At 37.9% G+C, this 22,249-nt stretch overlaps 1 protein-coding gene across 3 annotated transcripts in view; it reads left to right on the plus strand.

Annotated features, from left to right (window-relative positions):
* Positions 1 to 22,249, plus strand: part of JADE3 (jade family PHD finger 3) — a 133,400-nt gene that overhangs the window by 84,100 nt on the left and 27,051 nt on the right. For all 3 annotated transcript variants that reach the window (XM_035003713.1, XM_035003703.1, XM_035003696.1), the window contains one exon: positions 9,797 to 9,954. In XM_035003713.1, coding sequence (XP_034859604.1) covers positions 9,797 to 9,954 — 158 coding nt within the window. The remainder of the gene's footprint in view (positions 1 to 9,796; positions 9,955 to 22,249) is intronic.

A 22,249-nucleotide genomic window follows, 5' to 3' on the forward strand; every position in this document is an offset into this window, starting at 1 on the left:
GTGTTCATCCTTCCTTGAGTTGGCCATTTGTCCCACGACTCATTTCTCTAAAGGGTTCATGAAAAAATCATTAATTTGCTCCCTATCTTGCCTTTTTCTTCTTGTAAGGATGGGAGTTTCTTTTTTTCTGACTGAAACCTTTTGTTTGTAATGGGAGTTTGTCACTGAAATGCAGTGTAAATGATTGTTTTCACTGGGGCTTTATCAGCTGCATTAATAGGTACGTATTTTCTTCGATGTTTAGTGCTTCATTGGTATTCTTGTTTATGCCTACCCCTGATTTATCCTCTAGAGAAGAGTTTTTGGGGTGTGTGAATTCCACGTATGGTTCAGGGGCTTTGGTAGTTTCTGCAAATTGTATACAGGCTTTTGAGGGTATGTTTTTAATGTGTGTTTGTATGTATGTGTATGCTAGTGCCTTCATGTGATTCTCAAAAGGGCGCATACTCTTAGAGACGTTTTTCAAAAGCCATTGCCCTAGAAAAAGCACATAGTACTAGACTAATTTGAATGTATTAAAAAGTCTTCTATTCTTTCTCAAAAGCCAGGATATTTTCACATACATGAGTCCGACTGGTCTATAAAACATAACCTATCTTAAAGGATTGGTGGCGGGCGCCTGGGTGGCTCAGATGGTTAAGCGTCTGCCTTCGGCTCAGGTCATGATCCCGGGGCCCTGGGATCAAGTCCCGCATCAGGCTCCCTGCTCAGCAGGGAGCCTGCTTCTCCCTCTGCCTCTCTCTCTCTCTGTCTCTTATGAATAAATAAAATCTTTAAAAAAAAAAAAAGGATTGATGGCATATCATCTGTAGTTCCATAGTCTCATTTATAATGTCTAAGACTTTCATAGCAACAGAGTCAAAGCTCACATATTTTAACTTGGCAGAGAACACTGCAATACTCTGAAATAGAGCCTGTATTTCTAACATGCTTGATTATTTGGTTTTCTGACCTGCAGGAGATAAAAACTACCAAGCTTGCAAATGCACACTTACTGTACAAAAAAGGGATAGTGAGGGATGGGAGAAAAACCTACAAAGTAAACCTCAGATGTCATCTCTTGTGTGAAAATTGCCCAGATCTCCAACTCAGACTCAATTGCTCCCCCTCCTCCATCACCGGGATGCACACCACCTCTGTTGGGTAGTGGGTAAGGGAGGTAATCAAACCTACCTAAGTTGCCCAAAAGTACATTGCTTTATGGTAATTGATGTTTCAGTTGATGTCACCGCAAAGCCATCAAAAATGTCCTGTTTGTTCTTTGTAAGAAAACTGAGAATTATTTTAAGCTATTTGAAAAATATTTCTGTGAAAAAATATTTACATGATCTTTAAAGTTTTAAACTTAGAAATTGAATAAGCTTTGCTCCTCTGGAGAAATTAACGTGGGACAAGTTTGTATTCTTTGCTAGGTTTTCTCTGCTTTAAGTGGTTGATTCTTTTAGGTAACCTGAACATCTTTTTTTTTTTTTTTTCATCTTAAGATTGTATAATTCTAAGAAAATCACTTACAGTTAATTCCTTTTGATTGAATATAGTTACTACATTTGCAGCTGTTTTTTGGTGCTGTTGGGATGACACATCTGTTTGTGGTCATTTATGTATAGTTTCATATTTAAGTGACTGTGAATCAGAACTAATCCGTTTCTCTGCTACATTCACATGAACCAGACAGTTTTCCCTTTTGTGTCATACAGGAAGTAAATGTTTTGACTTTTCCTCTAAAAAATGTCACAGAAATGTTCAGACTAGCTATGCTTTAACAAACTGCCCACTGAGAGATGTTAATGAAAGCAGTAAAAGCCAGAGCTGTCCATGAAGGACATTTTCATTTTGTGGCTCTGGCAGGTTAAGCATTGATATTCTAATTGATTCATAGTGAGGCCTCCTTTGTTTCTGCATGCATCTGAGGGGCCAAGATGTACATGCACTGTTGGACTTGGCATAGCTTCTGGGCTGTATGTTAGCCTGTGAATCCCCTCTTTGACCATAAATGAACAGATATCTGGTAAGTACAAAGCTTTTTTGTTTCAGAAACTTTTGGGGAAACTACCAGTGCATATAAAATAGGCACACAATTAAGAACTTGTAAAACTTCTCAACTTCATTACCTAGGTCAATGTCAACATCTAGAGCCTTCATTCATAATCTTTAATTTAGCGTCAAATGCCATGTTTTATTTTGTGAAGTTTCTGCACTACCTTGTGGCCTATAGAGTTGGCTAGAGTTTTTGATGGGCCTCTTGCTTGGGAATCCTATCTTTGGGAGCTAAACCATGCACGTTTTAGTTGAGCCATGAACTCACATCTCCTTTATCCCATCAGTAATTACTTTTATGGACTAGATAGATAGGAGAACTTAGCTGTATACTTCTTTCTGCTTTTAGAGGTAAAGCTGAGACTATGATGATGATGGTGGTAAAATAATAACCACAGCTAGAATTTATTTAGCAATTACCATGAGCCTAATACCATGCTAAGCCCTTTACATGAATTGAGCCATTTAATTCTTAAAACAACCTCTATGAGGTGTTGTTGTTATCCCCATTTTACAGATGAGTAAACTGAGACACAGAATTTAAATAATTTGTCCCAAAGTGGTTGGTGAAACCAGTAGACCAATTTGGGTAGTGTGTCCCTGGGCCCATATTCCTTTCTTTAAAGATTTTTAATTTCATTTTTGACTGTATAAGACATTTGCCTGGTTCAGACATCCAACTGTGACACAAAACACATTCAGAGAGATCTAGCTTTTGTCTTTCTCTCCTCACTGTTTTCTCCCCCACTCCCAGAGGTAGCCATTTTTTAAAAAAAGCTTTTGGTTTATCCTTTTATTGTTTCTTTATGAAAATACACAAATATGTGCATATGTGTATGCCACCGTATGTGTATAGAACTCACACCTCTCTACCCAGGATACATTAACGCTATTTTGTTTGCCTGTATTCTTTTTTTAAAAAAACCCAAATTCCTTTTCTTATGAAAAGCAGATTCATGAGACCAGTTTGGTAAATATATTTCATATCACTTTGCAGATATCTGCTTGAGTACTGAACTTACATTCCTATCCCTTCTTCAGCATTTTATGTTCTGCCTCATGCTTGGGATGTTTCTACAGCAAGATAAAGCAGACTCTTGTGCTCTGCCTTGAGTAAAAGTGCTTCTCTAGAAACCTTGGATTTGATGCTATTTAATCTGGCTATGTTATAAAATTGAAATCAGGCTTATCATATAGGTCTGCTGTTTTTCTCTAAAGGTGGAAGGAAAATTATAATAGTCATTAGATCTAGCCTTCATTCTTCATTTTAAGAAAAATAGGTCTGAATTGATTGGTGTTCCTGCCATCTGAGGTTTCCCAGACTTCACAGAATGTCTGTTCCCTGGAGATTTGGTATTTCTGAAGCTGTGGACAAGGGCCAGATTTCACTGGCCTCTGCTTTTATATGTCTTTGTCTAGAGTCTTCAAGTTACTCTTCTGTTTGGTAAACATGTGTATTAGTTTCCTAGGGCTGCTGTAACAAATTACCACAAACTGGCTGGCTTAAAACAACCGGAATTTATTTTCTCACAGTTCTGGAGGCCAGAAGTCCAACATTGGCTAGGCTGTGCTCCCTCCCAAGACTTTAGGGGAGATTCCATCCTTTGCCACTTCCAGGTTCTGATGACTGTCAGCATTTATTGACTTGTGGATCAGTGAGTCACTCCAGTCTGTCTCCATGGTCACACTGCCTCCTCCTTTTCTGTCTTAAATCTCTCTCTGCCTTTCTTTTGTAAGGATACTTGTCATTGGATTTAGGGCCCACCCAGATGTTCTAGGATGATCTCTTCACCTTAGAATCCTTAAATTATTTATATCTGCAAAGATCCCTTTTCCAAATCAGGTAACATTCATAGATTCCAGAAATTAGGAGGTAGACATATCTTTTGGGGGGGGGGCTGCCGTTCAACCCACTGTAATATGTTTCTAGGCTACTTAGGAAACTATACAGAACAGATTTTTATAAGCAGTTATATCAAATATAAAGACATGGCTTAAGCTACATGATGAGATGGTGTGACATTATTAAGCCCTAAGCATGGTTTGCAATCAGTTGATTTATTTTGTGAAGTGTATCACATGGAAAACAATGAAATATTTTAGGAGGTTGAAAATACTTAGTCCTAGTATTCTTTCCAGATCTAAAGTAGGATTTCCCATAGCACTCTCTTTCCCAAAGACAGTAGTTTATTTAGCACAATTGTAAATTGCCACCACTACTTAACCACTGGCTCATTAAAGGCACTCTAGTCTTTTATAGAAATGGACCAGTGTTCAGGAAAAGGGTGATTGAGTTTCTCCCCCTAGCCATCCAGAACACTGAGCTCTATGCAAAACATGTTAAATGGATATGACTGGGATCTCTCTTACCCCTTATACAAAGCATTATGTAATAAACCACCAGGTTTTTTTTTCTGTAGACAGCTTTCTCCCTGCACAGCACCCAATTAACTTTAATTGGCTAGGATTCTTGGTAGGGAGGTCATTTTGTTGCCACCTGGCCACCAGCATGTTTAAGGTTGGTTTCCTTCTCTACTTTGCTCAGATCATATTAATTCTTAATCTTCCCTAAGTGAAAGCAACAGGCATTTGCCGAGCTGTCCCTGCAAAGAAGCAAATGGAATGAGTCTTTATTCATTTAAATGGCATCGTTTGATTATGTGATAGTTCAGTCCTATACTCTGAAATGTCAGTTTAAACAGAACTGCACCAATGGAGAATTGCCTTATTGGATCACGCTCTGTGCCTCTACTTTCATGTTACATAAAATTTGAACAGTGTTTCTCCTCAGAGAACCTTTATTAGCATTAAAGGCTAAAATGTTTGATTGATAGCATTTTTCCTTTGATCTTCCGGAAATGTGGACATGTTTATTTTCCACCTGCCAGTGGATGGTTGATTTTTTTCAGAATTAGAAATGAGTAGATGAGGTATATACCGGTGTATGTATACTTTCATGTGAAAGTGTGTTCCCTCATTCCTTAGACTTCAACTGGGCCTTCATCTGACATCATTGCCAAGTTAGCTTAAGACCTCTTACATACTTTTTTCTGTTGTTGAAAAGGGCAGAATCACAAAGCTTAGGCTTCCACAACCATTTAAGTCATGTGTGCAGGCTGGTGAGCATATTTCCGTGCCCCTTAGTCACCGACGGACCCTTTCAACCAGAGGATAACAGTACATCAAACTTCAGATGGATCTTCGTTCCAATATTGTCAGTGCCTAATTGTGCTTAGAGTGCAGAAAATGAACTATGGGAAATCTCTTTGTTTCTCCAAGTCCAAGTTGTTTCTGTATTCATATCATCATCCTCTACCTCTGGCCTTTGGACTTTTCACACAGCTGGGGCTCCCTTGCCAGGGGTAGGGTTAAGGCTCACACTGGGGTCCTCTTGGCTGCCACAATAGACATTTCATTCCTATCCTCCTCACCCCTGAGGAACTCACTGAGAACAATAAAAACTGATAAACCAGATAGGTTAAAAAAGAAAATGAAACTGAGGACATTTTTAAAGATCAGAGTACAAAGATAACAAATAGACTACAACTATAAACCTTCTTAAATGCAAAAAAATGTAATTAAAAGAGCAAACAATACACATCTGATAGAGACAGATGCATAAGGAAATTAACACATAATTATCAATGTGACAATGTTGAGACCAAATATCTGAGCCATGCCAATAACTACTATGAATGGGCTTAACATCTATTAAAGAAAAGAAATTTTATGGCTCACAAAACAAGATGCAACTATATGCTGTATACACTATACCTGAAACACCTATTCGGAAAGGCTAAAAATAGAGATGGACAAAGGTATACCAGGAAAATGGTAGGAGGAGGAGCGAGCCTGATCTCAGACAAAGTAGAAATCAATCAAGCCCCCCAAAACAAAGAAGCCTTTCTAGTGCTAAACACCACAATTCACCGTGAAGATGTGATACTTAGGAATATCTATACACTGAATAACACAGCAACCACCTCCATGGAGCAAAAACCATGGAAGAGTCAAGGAGACGTAGGTAGAAACACACTAATTGTAGGAGGCTTTCATATACCTCTCTCAGTATCAGACGGAGTAAGTGAACAAAAAAATAAGTGAGGAGATAGTTATAAACAACTTAAGCAGCTTAGTAAGGTACAGATGATGAATATACATCAAACTTGAAACTTTGATATTAGAGATAATAGAGAATGCACCTTCTCAAATGTCTATGATACACATACAAAATATGACCAACTATTAAGTCACAAGGAAAACAGTGATTTCCATTATTACATGGACATATAAACAATACTCTGGTCACAATGCTGTAAAATCAGAAATTACAAAAACAGAAAGGTCCTTTCCTATGGAAATTTTAAAACCTATTAAACAACTCGGGTGAAAAGGGAAATACAAACTGAAATTAATAGATTTTTTAAAATAATGAAAGTTTAAAACATTCCATCTCAGTTGTTTGCTCCATGTCTTAAATTATATGATAAGAAAAAGGAGGCAAGCTTTGTTCCACCTACTCTTGATAAATTTTCTTATAAAAAGTACTTTAATTCTCAATGTTTCTAATGTTTAATTACTGTATACTAAAATATCGATTATATTTTTCATTTTTATACACTTATAGCCAACAATAAGAGTTTCTATATTTTGACAAAAATGTTTAAAGGTCATAGAAAAATCATAATTTTCCCCATTAGTTATTAAGATTGCTTTTCACAGTTTCCACACGCACTGTCATTTTCTGATCCCAAGCTTCTGTGCAAAGTAGAACTGGCTATACTTTGCAAGCCTCTGCAGAAATAAATTTGATAAACTGGATAAAATAGATAACTTCCTATGGAAATACAGATTACCAAAATTGACTCCATTAGAGGTAGAAAGCTTAAAGTGATCAATTTCTAAAGAAGTAGAGAATATTATTAAGCAACTACCCCACAGTGAAAGCACCAAGTCCAGATGGTTTCCTAGGGACCGGATAGTCCCAGTAATTCTCAGGTTATTCTAGAGCATTGTAACAGAATGAAAATGTTCTAATTCCTTTTTATTTTTTTCTAATTCCTTTTATGAAGCATGCATAACACTGATACCTAAACCTAAAAGACAAAGACAATTTTAAAAAAAGAAAGGAAACTTCAGATAAATATCACTCATGAATATGACACAAAAATACTAAATAAAATATTAGAAGACTGAATACAGTACCATATTTAACAAATGTATCATGACCAAATGACATTCATTCCAGAAATGCAACTTTGTTTTGGTATTAAGAAATGCAATATAGGGCGCCTGGGTGGCTCAGTTGGTTAAGCGACTGCCTTCGGCTCGGGTCATGATCCTGGAGTCCCTGGATCGAGCCCCGCATCGGGCTCTCTCCTCCGCGAGAAGCCTGCTTCTCCCTCTCCCACTCCCCCTGCTTGTGTTCCCTCTCTCGCTGTGTCTCTCTCTGTCAAATAAATAAATAAAATCTTTAAGGTGCCTGGGTGGCTCAGTCATTAAGCGTCTGCCTTCAGCTCAGGTCATGATCCCAGGGTCCTGGGATCGAGCCCGCATCGGGCTCCCTGCTCAGTGGGAAGTCTGCTTCTCCCTCTCCCACTGCCCCTGCTTATGTTCCCTCTCTCACTATGTCTCTCTCTGTCAAATAAATAAATAAAAAATCTTTAAAAATATATATATAATCATATAGCATATTAATATATCTAAGGAAAATAATTATACAATTATTCTCATATACACTGAAGAAGCCTTTAACAAAACTCAGTACCCAGGCATTCAAAAACATTCAAGAATAAAGGAGAACTGTAAGATAATTTAACATAGATACTATATATCTACCATAGTCTTCAACCTAGGATCTTAATGAAGAACACTAGAATCATTTCCCCCAATTTCAGGAAGAAGGCAGATATTGTCGACTATCCCCATTACTATTCCAAATATTAGTACAGTATTTGCCAGTACAGTTAAACAAGAGAAACCAATTAGATACCTAAGACTAGGTAAAGAAGATGTGAAACTCTCTTTGCAGATGATATGATAATATATCTAGAAAACCACAGGAAAATCAATGATAAAACTAACTCAGGCAATAAAAGAATTCAGTAAGGTAGTGGGATATGAAGTTAACATATAAAATCAATAGCTTTTATAAACGGAGGATATAAACATGCCTGGGGCATGTCGTGATGTAGGAAATTAAGAAAATACTCAAAAGATGGGATGTGTTGAAAGAGTAGAGGCGCGAGCCAACACAAAAGAGCTCCCAGTGATCAAAGGTGGAACAATTTGAGCAACAACAACAAAAAAATAATACTGGCTTATAACCCAAAGAAGAAAATAGATATCCACAAGTCTAATGATATAACTAAATAATTGAATAAATAAACAAGGGGGAAGAAGGGACAGATCTTTCTTACAGAGGAATTCCAATTAATAAATGTAGAAGGACTGAGGGAAATAGAAAATCACCATTATGATACCACAGCAATAATTCTTGCAAGCAAGATACCCGCCAGTGGATGCTAAAATTAGCTCATGACAGTTTGAGGAGAAACAGGATGTTTTTATAATCTTAAAGTATCTCTTCTGCGATGTTTATTAATTACAAAGGGAAATACAGTAACCTAACAGTGGCGAAAACCAGCAAGACACTACCTTAACCAAGTGATCAAGTTTAACATCACCACTGATAGGACATCGGCATTATATGTCCCTGATATAATGGAATGAGAGGGAGACAGCATCATTTCTGTGGTATTCTTGCCAAAAATGAGTAAAATTTTAATCATGAGAAAACATCAGACAAACCCAAATTGTAGGGATAGTCTCTAAAATACATGACCAGTTCTCTTCAAAAGTGTCAAGGTCTTGAAAGACAAATACAAAGAAACTGTCACAAATTGGAGAATACTAGGAGACATGACAAGTAATTGCAATGTGGGATCCTGGATTTAATTCTGGAACGGAAGGATATTAACCAGAAAATTAGTAACATTTTAATAAGGTCTGTAGATTAATTAATAGTATTGTAGCAATGTTAATTTTTTGGTTTAGGTCATTATACTCTGGTTATGTAAGATGTTAACATTAGAAGAAACTATATGAAGGGTAAAGGGAGCTCTGTACTATCTTTGTAACTTTTCCATATGTCTAAAATAATTTCTAAGTAGGGGCACTTGGGTGGCTCAGTTAAGCATCTGACTCTTGATTTCGGTGCAAGTGGTGAACTCAGGTTCATGAGATCTAGCCCTGCATCAGGCCCCACGCTGGGCATGGAGCCTGCTTAAGATTCTCTCTCTCCCTCTCCCCTTCCCCCCTCAAAAAAAAACAAAAATCCGTAATTCCTATCAAAATCTCAGGAAGAAAAAAAATAAGATACTACAATAATTTCTAAGTAAATAAAAAATAAAGTGATACCTAAATAAATAATTAGAAGTTATCAGAGGATACTTAAACTGCTTAATTTGAGAGAGTTACAGATTGTTTTATACAAACTATTTTAGAGTAACCTGTATTGTTGATTTAAATTCAAGGAGCCCTAGAAAATAATTCAAGAAGGATTTAGTTACTCTTCATTAAATCCAGAACAAACTGTCAGTACTTCAAACCCTTTCCAAATAGAAGTTGATCTGGCCATTTAGGAAGTTAGAGATATCTCTTGCTGAAGAGTGGGTGAGGATAATCTTTTTAAAAGTACATTAAATGGTGTTAGTTTCATAGTGATGGTCTTCTCAATTTGTGTACAATGTCTTCTCAGGTATTCCGGAAGGACCTCATCAGTGCCATGAAACTTCCAGATTCTTATCACATTAATCCTGACAGCTATTACCTCTTTGCGGATACATGGAAGGAAGAATGGGAAAAGGGAGTCCAGGTACCAGCCAGTCCAGACAGTGTTCCACAGCCTTCCCTCAGGTATATGCATGCTTGTACCTTTGACTTAGGGAATGAATGCCCTTATGGTTATCTGTGTGTTGGTTGGGGAGAGACTGCATGGCTAATTATACATTCATAATACAAAGTCACATACCATGTTCACCCGTTCACTCAGACCAGTGGCAGATGATACCAGGCTAGGGTAGGTCAGTAGTTAAAGTCAAGCTCATTTATTTAGGGCTATAATATGTGCCTATTCACAGGGTAAAACTATTTGAAGTCCAATCTGAAATTGTGATAAGGTTTTGGAGAGTGGGATTTCCAAGTCTGACTCAACGATCAGTAGCATTCACTAGTCTTTGTAGAAGAAAGAGAGCATTAATTACATAGCCTCATAATAATCCTATTAATATATAACCCCATGAGAAGTTGCTTCATTATAATAGGGGCCTCAGAGTAATAGAATCTGTAAATAGAGGGCCAAAACATATAGTTTGTAAAATGCATAAACCCAAATGAAAGGGGATGACTAGAATATCAGGTTGACTTATAACCACATAACCTTCATTTACAAAGACATGAGAAGAAAGTTTAAGTAGGAGAGGACTTGGGTTTGTGGAAAGGGGAGAGGACTTTTCTGCCAGACAAAGTAGTAAGTTCAGCTCCTCAAGAGTAATGCCTGGTTTGGAAGCCAATTTTCCTTACTGGTCTTTATGTTCCCAGTTCTTTGCACCAAGGCTGGCATGAAATAAAATGCCTGGTATAAGTCTGAGTGAGGGAAGAGAGGAATAGAAGGAATAGCACCAGATAAGGGGACTGGTGGGACCTGCTGCTTACTATGAGAAATACCTCATTGTACATCTGTCTTTTTCTAGTACATGTTACCTTCTTAAAGGGCAAAGATCACGTCCTTGAATTCTGTGCCCCTAGCATTGGATTCTTAGGTCCCAGTCATGTCCCAGAAATGCTTGTCAGATCACTTCTAGAAACCCGAGCTCAGGCTGTCCACCCACAGAGACTGTCTGTGCTGTTAAGGAAGGCTCCCACAGTCTTGCTCCATACACTTCCTCAGCCTCTCTAGCTCCATCATCATCAACACCATCTCCTAGCTCCTAAAAATCAGAACAGCATCATGAATGAACACAAGAGTCAGACATTTTCATGCCCTTCTTGTCAGTATTTTTATATGCCATAGCAGTAACATTGGGGACTCTCTCTCTCTCTCTTCATATATGTATGAACAATCATCACAAATAGAGGAGTGAAAATGCATAAGAAAATGTGATAGTGGGCACATGAAGGCACAATACTGTGTGATTAGAAGAGAAAAGAAGGAAAGACAAGATGTGACTCTAAGCTTCCTAAAAGCAGAGCCCCTACTGTCAAGCAGGAGGTTTTCAGTACACACTTACTGATGTAAGGAAACTAGGACAAAGGAAGCAAAGAGGAAAGTGAGTGGATGTTAGGAAAGAAAATTGATGAAGAACCAAACGATATTATAGATAAGAAAAACAAAATGAGGCTAAGAAGGGAAGGGCATAAAAACAAAGAAGGTTAGGGAATAACAGTAAGTAGGAAGGGCTAATAAACCTTCTATTTTAACCACTTGCCTTTCCTATACAAAAAGTAAAAAGATTTTTTCCTTTTCTCAAGAACGTGATTGAATGAGTTTATTGTAAGTAAACATGCATTACAACTAACAGGTGACACTTGTAAATCAAACTAGGAAAATGGGAGGTAGGGGGATTTCACTAAGTTCCTCAGTCAAATCAGGTTCCAAGTTTGTCACATGACCAGGATGGACTTTTATAAATGTGCAACTTGCTTTTTTTTTTAAGAGTTTTAAAATTGACATCTAATTGATACAAATTTTTTTATCAAGAAGGAATTCATATACCCTAAAATTCACCCTTTTAAATTGCATGACGGTTTTTAGTATATTCACACTTATGCAGCTACCACCACTATGTAAATCCAGAACATTTTCATTACCCCAGAAAGAAACCCTACATCTGTTAGCAGTTACTCATTTTCCCCTTCCCCTGGCTCCTGGCAATCACTGTATTAGTCTGCTAAGGCTGTCATAACAAAATACCACAGACTGGGTGGCTTAAAAAACTGAAATTTATTTTCTCACAGTCTGAAGGCTAGAAGTCCGGGATCAAGTTGCCATCAGGATTGGGGTCCAGTGAAGCCTCTCTTCCTGGCTTGTAGACAGCTACCTTCTCACTGTGTTCTCACATGGCCTTTCCTCTGGGAACATAGGGAGATAGAGACAGACAGAGAGAGACAGAGAGATGGAGATCTGGTGCCTCTTCCTCTTCTTATAAGGACACCAACCCTACCAGATTAGGTCCCCACTCTATGACCTCACTTAACCTCTGTTATCTCCTTATAGGCCCCATCTTCAAATGTAGTCACACTGGGAGTTAGGGCTTCAGTATAAAAATTTGGGGAGAACACAATTCAGTCTATAACAACCACTAATCTACTTTCTTTCTCTGTGAATTTGCCTATTCTGGACATTTCATATAAGTGGATTCGTACAACGTGTGGCCTCTGAGTCTGACTTCTTTTATGCAGCATAATATTTTCAAGGTTTATCCATGTTGTAGTATGTATCAGTGTTTTGTTAACTTTTTATGGCCAAATAATATTCCGTTGTATGGATAAGACCACATTTTGTTAATCAGTTGATAGATGTTTGGGTTGTTTCCATGTTTTAGCTATTATGAATAATGCTGCTGTAAACATTCTTGTACAAGGTTTGTTTTTTTTTTTTTTAAACAGTATTTATTTATTTGAGAGGGAGCAAGAGCACAAGCGGGGTTAGAGGCTCCCTCTCAAATAAATAAATAAATAAATACTCTTTAAAAACCATGAGAGACTATGGACTCTGAGAAACAAACAGGGTTTTAGAGGGGAGGGGGGAGGGGGGATTGGTTAGCCTGGTGATGGGTATTAAGGAGGGCACGTACTGCACGGAGCACTGGGTGTTATACGAAAACAATGGATCGTGGATCACCACATCAAAACTAATGATGTATTGTATGGTGACTAACATAACATAATAAAATTGAATAAATAAATAAATAAATAATTTTTAAAAATTTTAAAAAAAGGAGAAACAGACTCCCTTCTGAGCAGGGAGCCTGATGCGGGGCTTGATCCCAAGACTCTGGGATCATGACCTGAGCCGAAGGCAGACGCTTAACCAACTGAGCCACCCAGGCGCCCCTCTTCTACAAGTTTTTGAGTAGACTTATGTTTTCATTTCTCTTGGATATACACCTAGGGGTAGATTTACTGAGTCATATGGTAGCTATATCTTTAACATTTTGAGGAACTGTCAAACTGTTTCTCAGAGTATCTGCATCATTTTACATTCCTACCAGCAATGTATGAGGGTTCCATTTTTCTCCCTGTCTTCACCAACACTTGTTACTCTCTGTCTTTTTTATTATAGCCATCCTAGTGGGTCTGAAGTATATCTCACTGTAAGTTTAATTTGCATTTGCCTAATGGCTAATGATGTTTGAGCATCTTTTCTTCATGTGCTTAGTAGCCATTTGTATATTCTTTTTGAAAGAGAGTTTTTCTACTCTACTACAAAGAGAAGAAGCCTTTATGTGACTTTTTTTCTCTTCCTATGAAACACTACCATTCAGACAGCCAAAGTGAATCATCGCAGTTAACTTATTTGTGTTCCATTACATTCATTTTGGAATAGATGCCCTCAGCTGCTGTAAATCTGACCTGTTGGTGAACAAGGCAACAAAGTCCCCTGACCAGCAGTTTTGGAATGTCCCATTTTTATATAGTACATCCATGTATACCCCCTATATATTTTTTTTTCTTTGGAGAAATTATTCAGATCTTTTCTCCATTTTAAAAATTGGGCTATTTGTTTTTTATTGTTGAGTTCTAAAAGTTCCTTGCATATTCTGGATACAAGTCTCTTATCAGATATATGATTTACAAATATTTTCTCTCCTTCTGTGAGTTGTCTTTTCACTTTCTTGGTGGTGTCCTTGGAAGCACAAAAGTTTTTAATTTTGATGAAGTCCAGTTTATCTCTTTTTTTCCTTGGTTGCTTGTCCTTTTGGTGTCATATCTAAGGAATCATTACCTAAACCAAGATCTTGATGTTTTACACCTGTTTTCTCCCAAGAATTTTATAGTTTTAATTGTTACATTTGGGTCTTGGATCCATTTGAGTTAACTTTTGTATGTGGTGTGAGGTGTTAGGGTCAACTTCATTCTTTTGCATGTGGATATCCATGTGTCCCTGCTCATTTGTTGAGCAGCTTCCTTTTTGAAAGTGATAGACACTAAACCCCAACCCCACCCACCTCAGTTCCATGAGTCCCTTGTAAGCCAGGCGGCTGTGGAAGAAAACATAGTTCTTGAATCACCAAGAAATCCCAGTTTTATTTTTTTAAATCCTCTCTCTCACAGATCTACCAGGGTGACTTTTTAAGAATTTTTTCCTACTTTGAACTGAGATGTTGATTTCTCTACTTATACTTCACTCTGTCCAAATATGTTCTTTTTCCCCCCACACTGTATGACAGAACACTGTTTGTGTTCCTTGTTTATTGGTTAATTTTATAACTTTTTGTGTTAGTGTTTCTTTTTGTATGTCTTCATTGTTGTTATTTTCATAAATCATAAAACTCCTAGAAGTTAGGGAGGGGCTTTGTCACAGTTTGGTTATTTACACAACTGAAAGAATATTTAAACAGTTTTTGAAATTAAAAGATAGTAGCTTGATTCTCAAAAGCCACAAATAAAAGTGTTTTCTTCTGACATAACTGCCAAAGCTAAACAAATGTAAATGTTTTATAATGAGACATTACAATAATTGCTTTTATTTTTTTTAAAGATTTTATTTATTTATTTGACAGAGAGAGAGAGATAGCGAGAGCAGGAACACAAGCAGGGGGAGTGGGAGAGGGAGAAGCAGGCTTCCAGTGGAGCATGGAGCCCGATGGCGGCACTCGATCCCAGGACCCCGGGATCATGACCTGAGCCGAAGGCAGACGCTTCACCGACTGAGCCACCCAGGCGCCCCACAATAATTGCTTTTAGATTTAAAACTAGTATCTTCAGGGATCATGTATTACTTTCATATAAAGAAGAAATGTTAATAATTATTCAATTGTAAAAATTCTCCCTGCCTTACAAATTTTAAAAATCATAAATCAGTGTAAATCAAGAGCATGATGACATTCCTTAGTTCTATGCTAAAGATTTTTAATAAAGACTCTTATAGCAGTTCACAATAGGATATAAACAAAATGTAATTTTGTAAACAAAATCCTCCAGTACATTATTTTGGATTGGCTCTTCCATATTAGTTTTGGTAAAATTAAAACCTAATTGGTTAGTTTCTTTCTTTTCTACTGGTAGAAATCTCACTTCTCTAGAGAAAATATTCTAAAATGTCAATCTGTTAGAGAAATTTAAGACCGAATCTAATGTAATACAGTACAGTAGTCTCCCACCGCCCATTCCACGGAATATATGTTCCAAGACCCCTAGTGGACACCCAGAACTGTGGATAGTGCCAACCTCTGTGTATACTGTTTTTTCTTATACATACACACCTGTGATAAAGCTTAATTTATAAACTAGGTACAATAAAAGATTAACAATTATAACTACGAATAAAATGTATCAATTTTAACAGTATTAGTCACGTGAATGTGCTCTCTCAAAATCTCTTACTGTGCTGTATTCACCCTTCTTGTGATGATGTAAGATGATAAAATGCGGACGTGATGAGACAAAGTGAGGTGAGTGGCATGGGCACCGTGACCTAGTATTAGGCTCCTGTTGACCAAGTGATACATCAGAAGGAGAATCATCTGCCTCCAGTCCATGGTTGACCATGGGTAACTGAAACCACAGAAAGGGAAACCACAGATAAAGGGGGACTACTGTAGTTATTTAAGTTAAAACATACATGAAAATATTGGGAAATAACTATTTACAAATCCTTCTTTATATTAGACAAGGTGAACCATTTACTATAACAAACATCCCCCAAAGTCTCAGCATCTTAACCCCATGAAGGTTCTGTTCCTTGCACATAGCTCCATCCAGTGTGGGTTGTGATGTGAATCACCTCTGCCCCATGTAGTCCTTCAGGGACTCAGGCTCTTTTTATAAGTGGCTCCTCTATCGGCTAGGTTCATTTCCACTTCCTTCTCTCCCCGCAAAATTCTAAATCCAGTCTGCAAGAAAAGAAAAGACAGCATGGAGGGTTATAGAGGTAGATTGGGGGAGGGGGGGCGCTAGGATTTGAAGTGATTTATCCACCCATATTCCATTAGCCAGAACTCACTTACTTGGCCCACCTAGCTGCAAAGTAAGGCTGGGGAATGCAGTCTTGTTGTGTGCCTAGATGGAAAGGAAACAGTTTGGTGAACACACAGCATTTCTCTGCTGCTCTTTGATAGTGGTGTTACAAAGGCAAAGCTACATGAGCACAGGAACCTTAGGAACCTTACTGGTATTATTCACCACTATAACCGTGTAGTTGATGCTATCCATGATCTGCACTGCCCAGATTCCCATATAGTCTTAGGACCTTTCCACATGATCTCTCAACAGGATAATCTGACTTCTTACATAGCAGCTCTGGGCTCCGAGAGTGAGTATTCCAAGAGGTAACAAGTGGAAGCTGCTAGTCTCAAGGCCGGGGTCAGAAGTTGGCACAGCATTATTTCCACCATATTTTAGTAGAGCAGTCACAGAGCTCCCAAACTGAAGGGGAGGGAAGTAGACAGAAGGATGATCAGAGGATTTGTGACCATCTTCAATCTATCACAATGGTCATATTTTTTAATGTTTGTATTTTAGTTACTTGCCTAAACTAATAAACTGAACACTTGCTTTTTATTTATTACCTAATCTACAAGATTGCCAAAATGCATACGAATTTTATTTCCTAATGGAATTACAGAAGTAATTTTGGATGTATATAAATTAAATGACTTGATCCCTGGGTGCTATAACAATTGAAAAGCGGGGGAAAGTGACACAGCGGAGTAGGTGAAGCAGATTCTTTCAGAATCTTTGTTCCGGCTTTCAAACCAGCTTTTTCTCTCTGTTGCATTGTCCTTTCTGCAGTTGTCTTGTCTCTTCAGTGTAGTATAGTGTAGGGTGTGTGTGTGTGTGTGTGTGGTGAATGAGGGGAGGGATACAATTACAGAGCCAGCTTGCCCTGTAAGTTACAGCTGTTTACCTAAGTCTGTTGACCACCACAAAGAATTTTGAAAGCAAGTTCAACAAATAAAGATGGGGTTAACTTCATTATGTTTTTAGGTAGACTATGGATAATTTTTTTACACTAGTCAATAATAAACAAGCTTCAGATCATTCTTTGTTGTTGTTGTTGTTTTAGGTTTTCATTTGTAGATTTAAATTAGTTTCTGTTGCAGTAAGGTTCCAATGGAAGGAAAACGGTGCTTCATGTTTGGTTGAAAGGAAGCGTTCATTATAATTTGTATGACAGGAAAGTGGTTGATGTATTTACTGTGTGTATGTGTATGTTTTTTAACATTATCGGTGAAGTACTGATTACTGTAAAAACAAATGAATCAGAATACAAAACATTAACTGCATAGTATATATGCTTATACACACATATATCTGTGTATATATAAATAAGTGGGAATGTCCTATAACTTGCTTTTTTCACTTAACAGTGTATCATCAATCACTAATGATACTGAAAGAGGGAACAATTAGATATTCAGACAGGCCCCTATTTCTCCTTGGAATGTAAACATTGAACTAACTGGACTACGGAGAGCAGCACTTCGTTCACTAAACTCCAGACTCAAATATATAACCACCAATTCAGCATCTCTATTTGGATGTCCAGTAGACATCTTAGACTTCAAATATCCCCAACTGAACTATTGATCTTCTGAAACTATAGTCCCATGTTTAACTGATGGCAGATACATTCTTCCTGCAGTAACTGTCTTTTCAGTCTTTAAGGCCAAATTTCTTAGAGTCATCTTTGATTCTTCATTGTCTCATACCCCATATTCAGTCATTTTTTTATTTAAATTCAACTAGCCAACATATAGTACATCATTAGTCTTAAAGGAGATCTTCTTGGCCCTACTTTCAAAAGGTATTCAGATTCCACATAGTAAGTCAAAGGAAGCATGGCCCTGATGATAAATGGGAGCCCAAGCCTGCCTCCCACCCCACTGCTCTACTTCATCCTTATGCCTCCCTCACCTCCCCGCTCTCCTTGGCCCACCCTCCCCACAGCTCCTTTCCTGTTCCGTTCCATGTGGCAGCAGCCTTCCATTCTTGCTTTCAGTTTGTACAGAGCACTTTCATACACACATCTTACTTAAAGTTTAAAACAGCCCTTCAGTGGTTTTCCCATTTACTACCGCCCCCAACTTCGCAGCTTCAAGCAACCATGTTATCATAGTCATGCATTCTGTGGGACAGAGTGGGGAAGGCTTGTCTCTGCTCTGTGATATCTAGGGCCTCATCCAGCAAGACTTGAAATTTGGGGGTGACTCAGTGGCTGGGGCTAGAATCACCCGAAGGCTTATGCACTAATGTGTCTGTCACCTGGGCTCTGGGCTGGGCTGATGTAAACTGTACGTGGTTTCACCATGTGTTCTGATTTCCTCACAGCATAAAAGTCTCAGCATAGGTAGACTTTTAGCAGGCCTTGGGCACATGCACGTGCTCTAGCCAACAAGGTGAAAGCTGTATTCCCTTTTATGACCCAGCTTCGCACTTCTCGTAGCGTCACTTCTGCCGTAGTCTCTTGGTGGAAACAGTCACGAGCCTCCCCTGATTCAAGAGGAGAAATAGACTTCACCACCTGATGAGAGAGTAGCAGAGTCACATTGTAGAAGAGTATGTGAGATATTGAAAATAGCAATCGTCACCGAGGTTATAATTGTCCTTTGTTTCATAAATGAGGCACGGAGTTTTGTAAAGAAGCAGTCAGCCCGGGTGGCAAGATTAACAAGGGGAAACTTGAGAAACTACTCCTAGAGATACTATTACAAGGGCTTCCTATTTAGGTCGCTTTTAAGATATTTATTTCAAGCCTTTAAAAAATCCATAATGATATGATATTTGTGCAATTTCTGTGCTGTTCACAAAGGATCCTAATCCAATCATGAGGAAATGAAGCAGTCTCTACCTGCCAGATATTGAGATCAACCAAAGACACACTGCGGACTCAGTGGGGCATAAGATCCAGGAGGAGGCCATAGGTCAGGTTAGAGTGGTTCCAGCTTCCTTTTGTTGCCTCCTGGGTGTCACAGCAGTGTTCACATGGGCCACAAGTAGCTGGCCTCCCCTGGGGAGCAGGGGGATAGGCCTTTTTTTCTAGGGAGCTAAGCAGGCACAGTTGTGGGTTCTTTTACCAAAGGTAGGTCACTCAGAAAGTTACAGCGACATTCATTTACATTCAAGCATCCAAATTAAAAACTGCGTTTTACTTAACTTCATCCTGTCAAAATTGCTCATACCTCTGGGCTTGTGAGCTTTTGCTGATTTGATCACTTGGTCTGGTGACCATTCAAAGAATGTCTGTGGGCGCCTGGGTGGCTCAGTTGGTTAAGCGACTGCCTTCGGCTCAGGTCACGATCCCGGAGTCCCTGGATCGAGTCCCGCATCAGGCTCCCTGCTCTGCAGGGAGTCTGCTTCTCCCTCTGACCCTCCCCCCTCTCATGTGCTCTCTCTCATTCTCTCTCTCTCAAATAAATAAATAAAATCTTTAAAAAAAAAAAAAAAAAAAAAGAATGTCTGTATACCTAGGCTATATTGGCCAGACAAGAAAATGACCCAGGGATGATCCTGGAATTTCCTCCAGTTGTAGCAGTGTTATAGGTGCTTGAAGATGTTAAAGCTGCATTTAAAAAAATCCCAAAGTAATATTTTTCACTAATTCTCATAGACCTTCCCCTCTATCATTATAAATATAAAACTTTCTCCTTGTGAGATTTGAATTAACTTCACCTTTTACCCATGCGTTTCCTTGCCTTTAGTATTACTGTTTCAGTCTATAATATTTTTACTGTCACAGATTCAGTCCTTAGATTCAATTCAAGATATATATGAAAAGATGAGTGACATACATCATTGTCATCATTATCATTATAAACTTTGTGTCACTGTATAATGTACACACAGAAAAGTAACCAGAGCTTACCTGTATGTCAGTGAATTTTCAAGAATTAAATACACTCATTTAACTGCCACCCAGATCGAGAAATAGAACGTTACCAACATCCCAGAAACGTTCCTGCTCATACCCAGTAACTGACTTTCCTCTCCATAGGTGACAGTTTTGCCAGCTTTTAACTTCATACTGAGATTAGATTGTTTTGTTCATCATTATGGTTGTGAGGTTTCCATGCTGTTGCATATAGTAGTTCATTAAGTTTCACTTCTGTGTCATAATCCGCTGTGTAAATATACCACATTTTATTTTTTTTATTTTATTATGTTATGTTAGTCATCATATAATACATCATTAGTTTTTGATGTAGTGATCCACATACCACATTTTATTTATCCATTCTGATCTTGATAGGTATTTGGATTATTTCCCGTTTTCAGCTAATATAGACATTTTTATTTTTTTAAAAGATTTTATTTATTTATTTATTTGTCAGAGAGAGAAAGAGAGTGAGAGACAGAGCACAAGCAAGGGGAGCGGCAGGCAGGGAACCCGATGCAGGACTCCATCCCAGGACCCTGGGATCATGACCAGAGCCGAAGAGAGACGCTTAACTGACCGAGCCACCCAGGTGTCCTGACATTTTTAATTTTTTTAGTATACATATGTATACTTTTTTGTTAAGTATATTCCCTGGATTGGGTTTACTAGATCCTAGGGTATGTGTATATTCAGCTATGATATCTGCTGCCAAGTAGTTTGCCAAAGTGGTTGTACCAATTCACACTCCCACCAGCAGTGTAGGAGAGGTCTATTTGCTCCACTTCCTTATAAACACTTAAGTTAATGTCAGTTTTTAGTCAGTCTTTCCAAGTTTAGCCATTCTGGTAGGTAATAGTAATTATGATTTTGATTTGCATTTCTGTGGTAACTAATGAGGCTGAAAACCTTTAAAAAGTTTTCTTGCCATCTGGATAGCCTTATTTGGGAAGTGTCTATTCAAGTGTCTTGCCCACTATTTAATTGGATTGTTTGTCTTTTTCTAATTGATTTGTAAGAGTTTATTATATACTGGTGATTAACAGCAGTTTTTAAAATCTCTTCCTTTATGGCTGATGGCTTTTATGTCTTATTTAAAATATATTTGCCTTCGGGGCGCCTGGGTGGCTCAGATGGTTAAGCGTCTGCCTTCGGCTCAGGTCATGATCCCAGGGTCCCCTGGCTCAGCGGGGAGCCTGCTTCTCCCTCTCCCTCTACCTCTCTCCCTGCTCATGCTCTCTCTCTCTCTCTCTCTGTATCTCTGTGTCTCAAATGAATAAATAAAATCTTTAAATATATATATACATATATGTATATATATATGTTTGCCTTCAGGGCACGTGGCTGGCTCAGTCAGAGGAGCATGTGACTCTTGATCTCGGGGTCATGAGTTTGAGCCCCACATTGGGTGTAGAGATTACTTAAACTTTAAAATATGTATTTTATATATGTATGTATATACATATATATATATATATTTGCCTATCCTGAGGTTTCTTCCAGAAGCTTAAAAAACATATTAGTTTAATTCAAAAACATTTATAGTCTACCTTGTTCCACAGAGGATTTGAGACAATTGATATGAATAGTTAGCAAAATATTCTTCCTTTTAGAATAAGATGAATCTTGAAAAAAAATTATATGTTCTATAATTACCTCATAGGCCATGCACCAAATAAGCATAGCATATTTAATCTCATTGTCTCTAGAGAATTCATATGCGTGTCTTGTTCTTTTCAGTTGGGTTCATTTCAGTTGGAAGCAGGCCTCTGTCAGCAGTTCCCAAATTTTTAGCTTCAATTAATATTTTAGTGTTCCGGTTTTTTCCTCAAATATTTGTTGCCTTTGGCTTTAAAAACTCCATATGATAGAAAAATTAAAATGTGCAAATGCATTTAGTTATTAACTTTGTTCAATATATATTATGTGAAATCATAACCTTTTGGAAGAATGCTTAGGAAGAAATATTTACTGTATATTTACAAGGTAGACTATACCTATAAATACTTATATGTATTCATATGAATATGTTTATGTTTATGAATCCTTCTACATATATAGTGACTCAAGTAAAGAAACTAGCTCCAGAAGCCTTCCAGAGAAACAATTTTCATT

Source organism: Mirounga leonina, unplaced genomic scaffold (genome assembly GCF_011800145.1).
Source record: "Mirounga leonina isolate KUSES-001 unplaced genomic scaffold, KU_Mleo_1.0 Mir_101609, whole genome shotgun sequence".
In the NCBI taxonomy this organism is placed as follows: Eukaryota; Metazoa; Chordata; class Mammalia; order Carnivora; family Phocidae; genus Mirounga; species Mirounga leonina.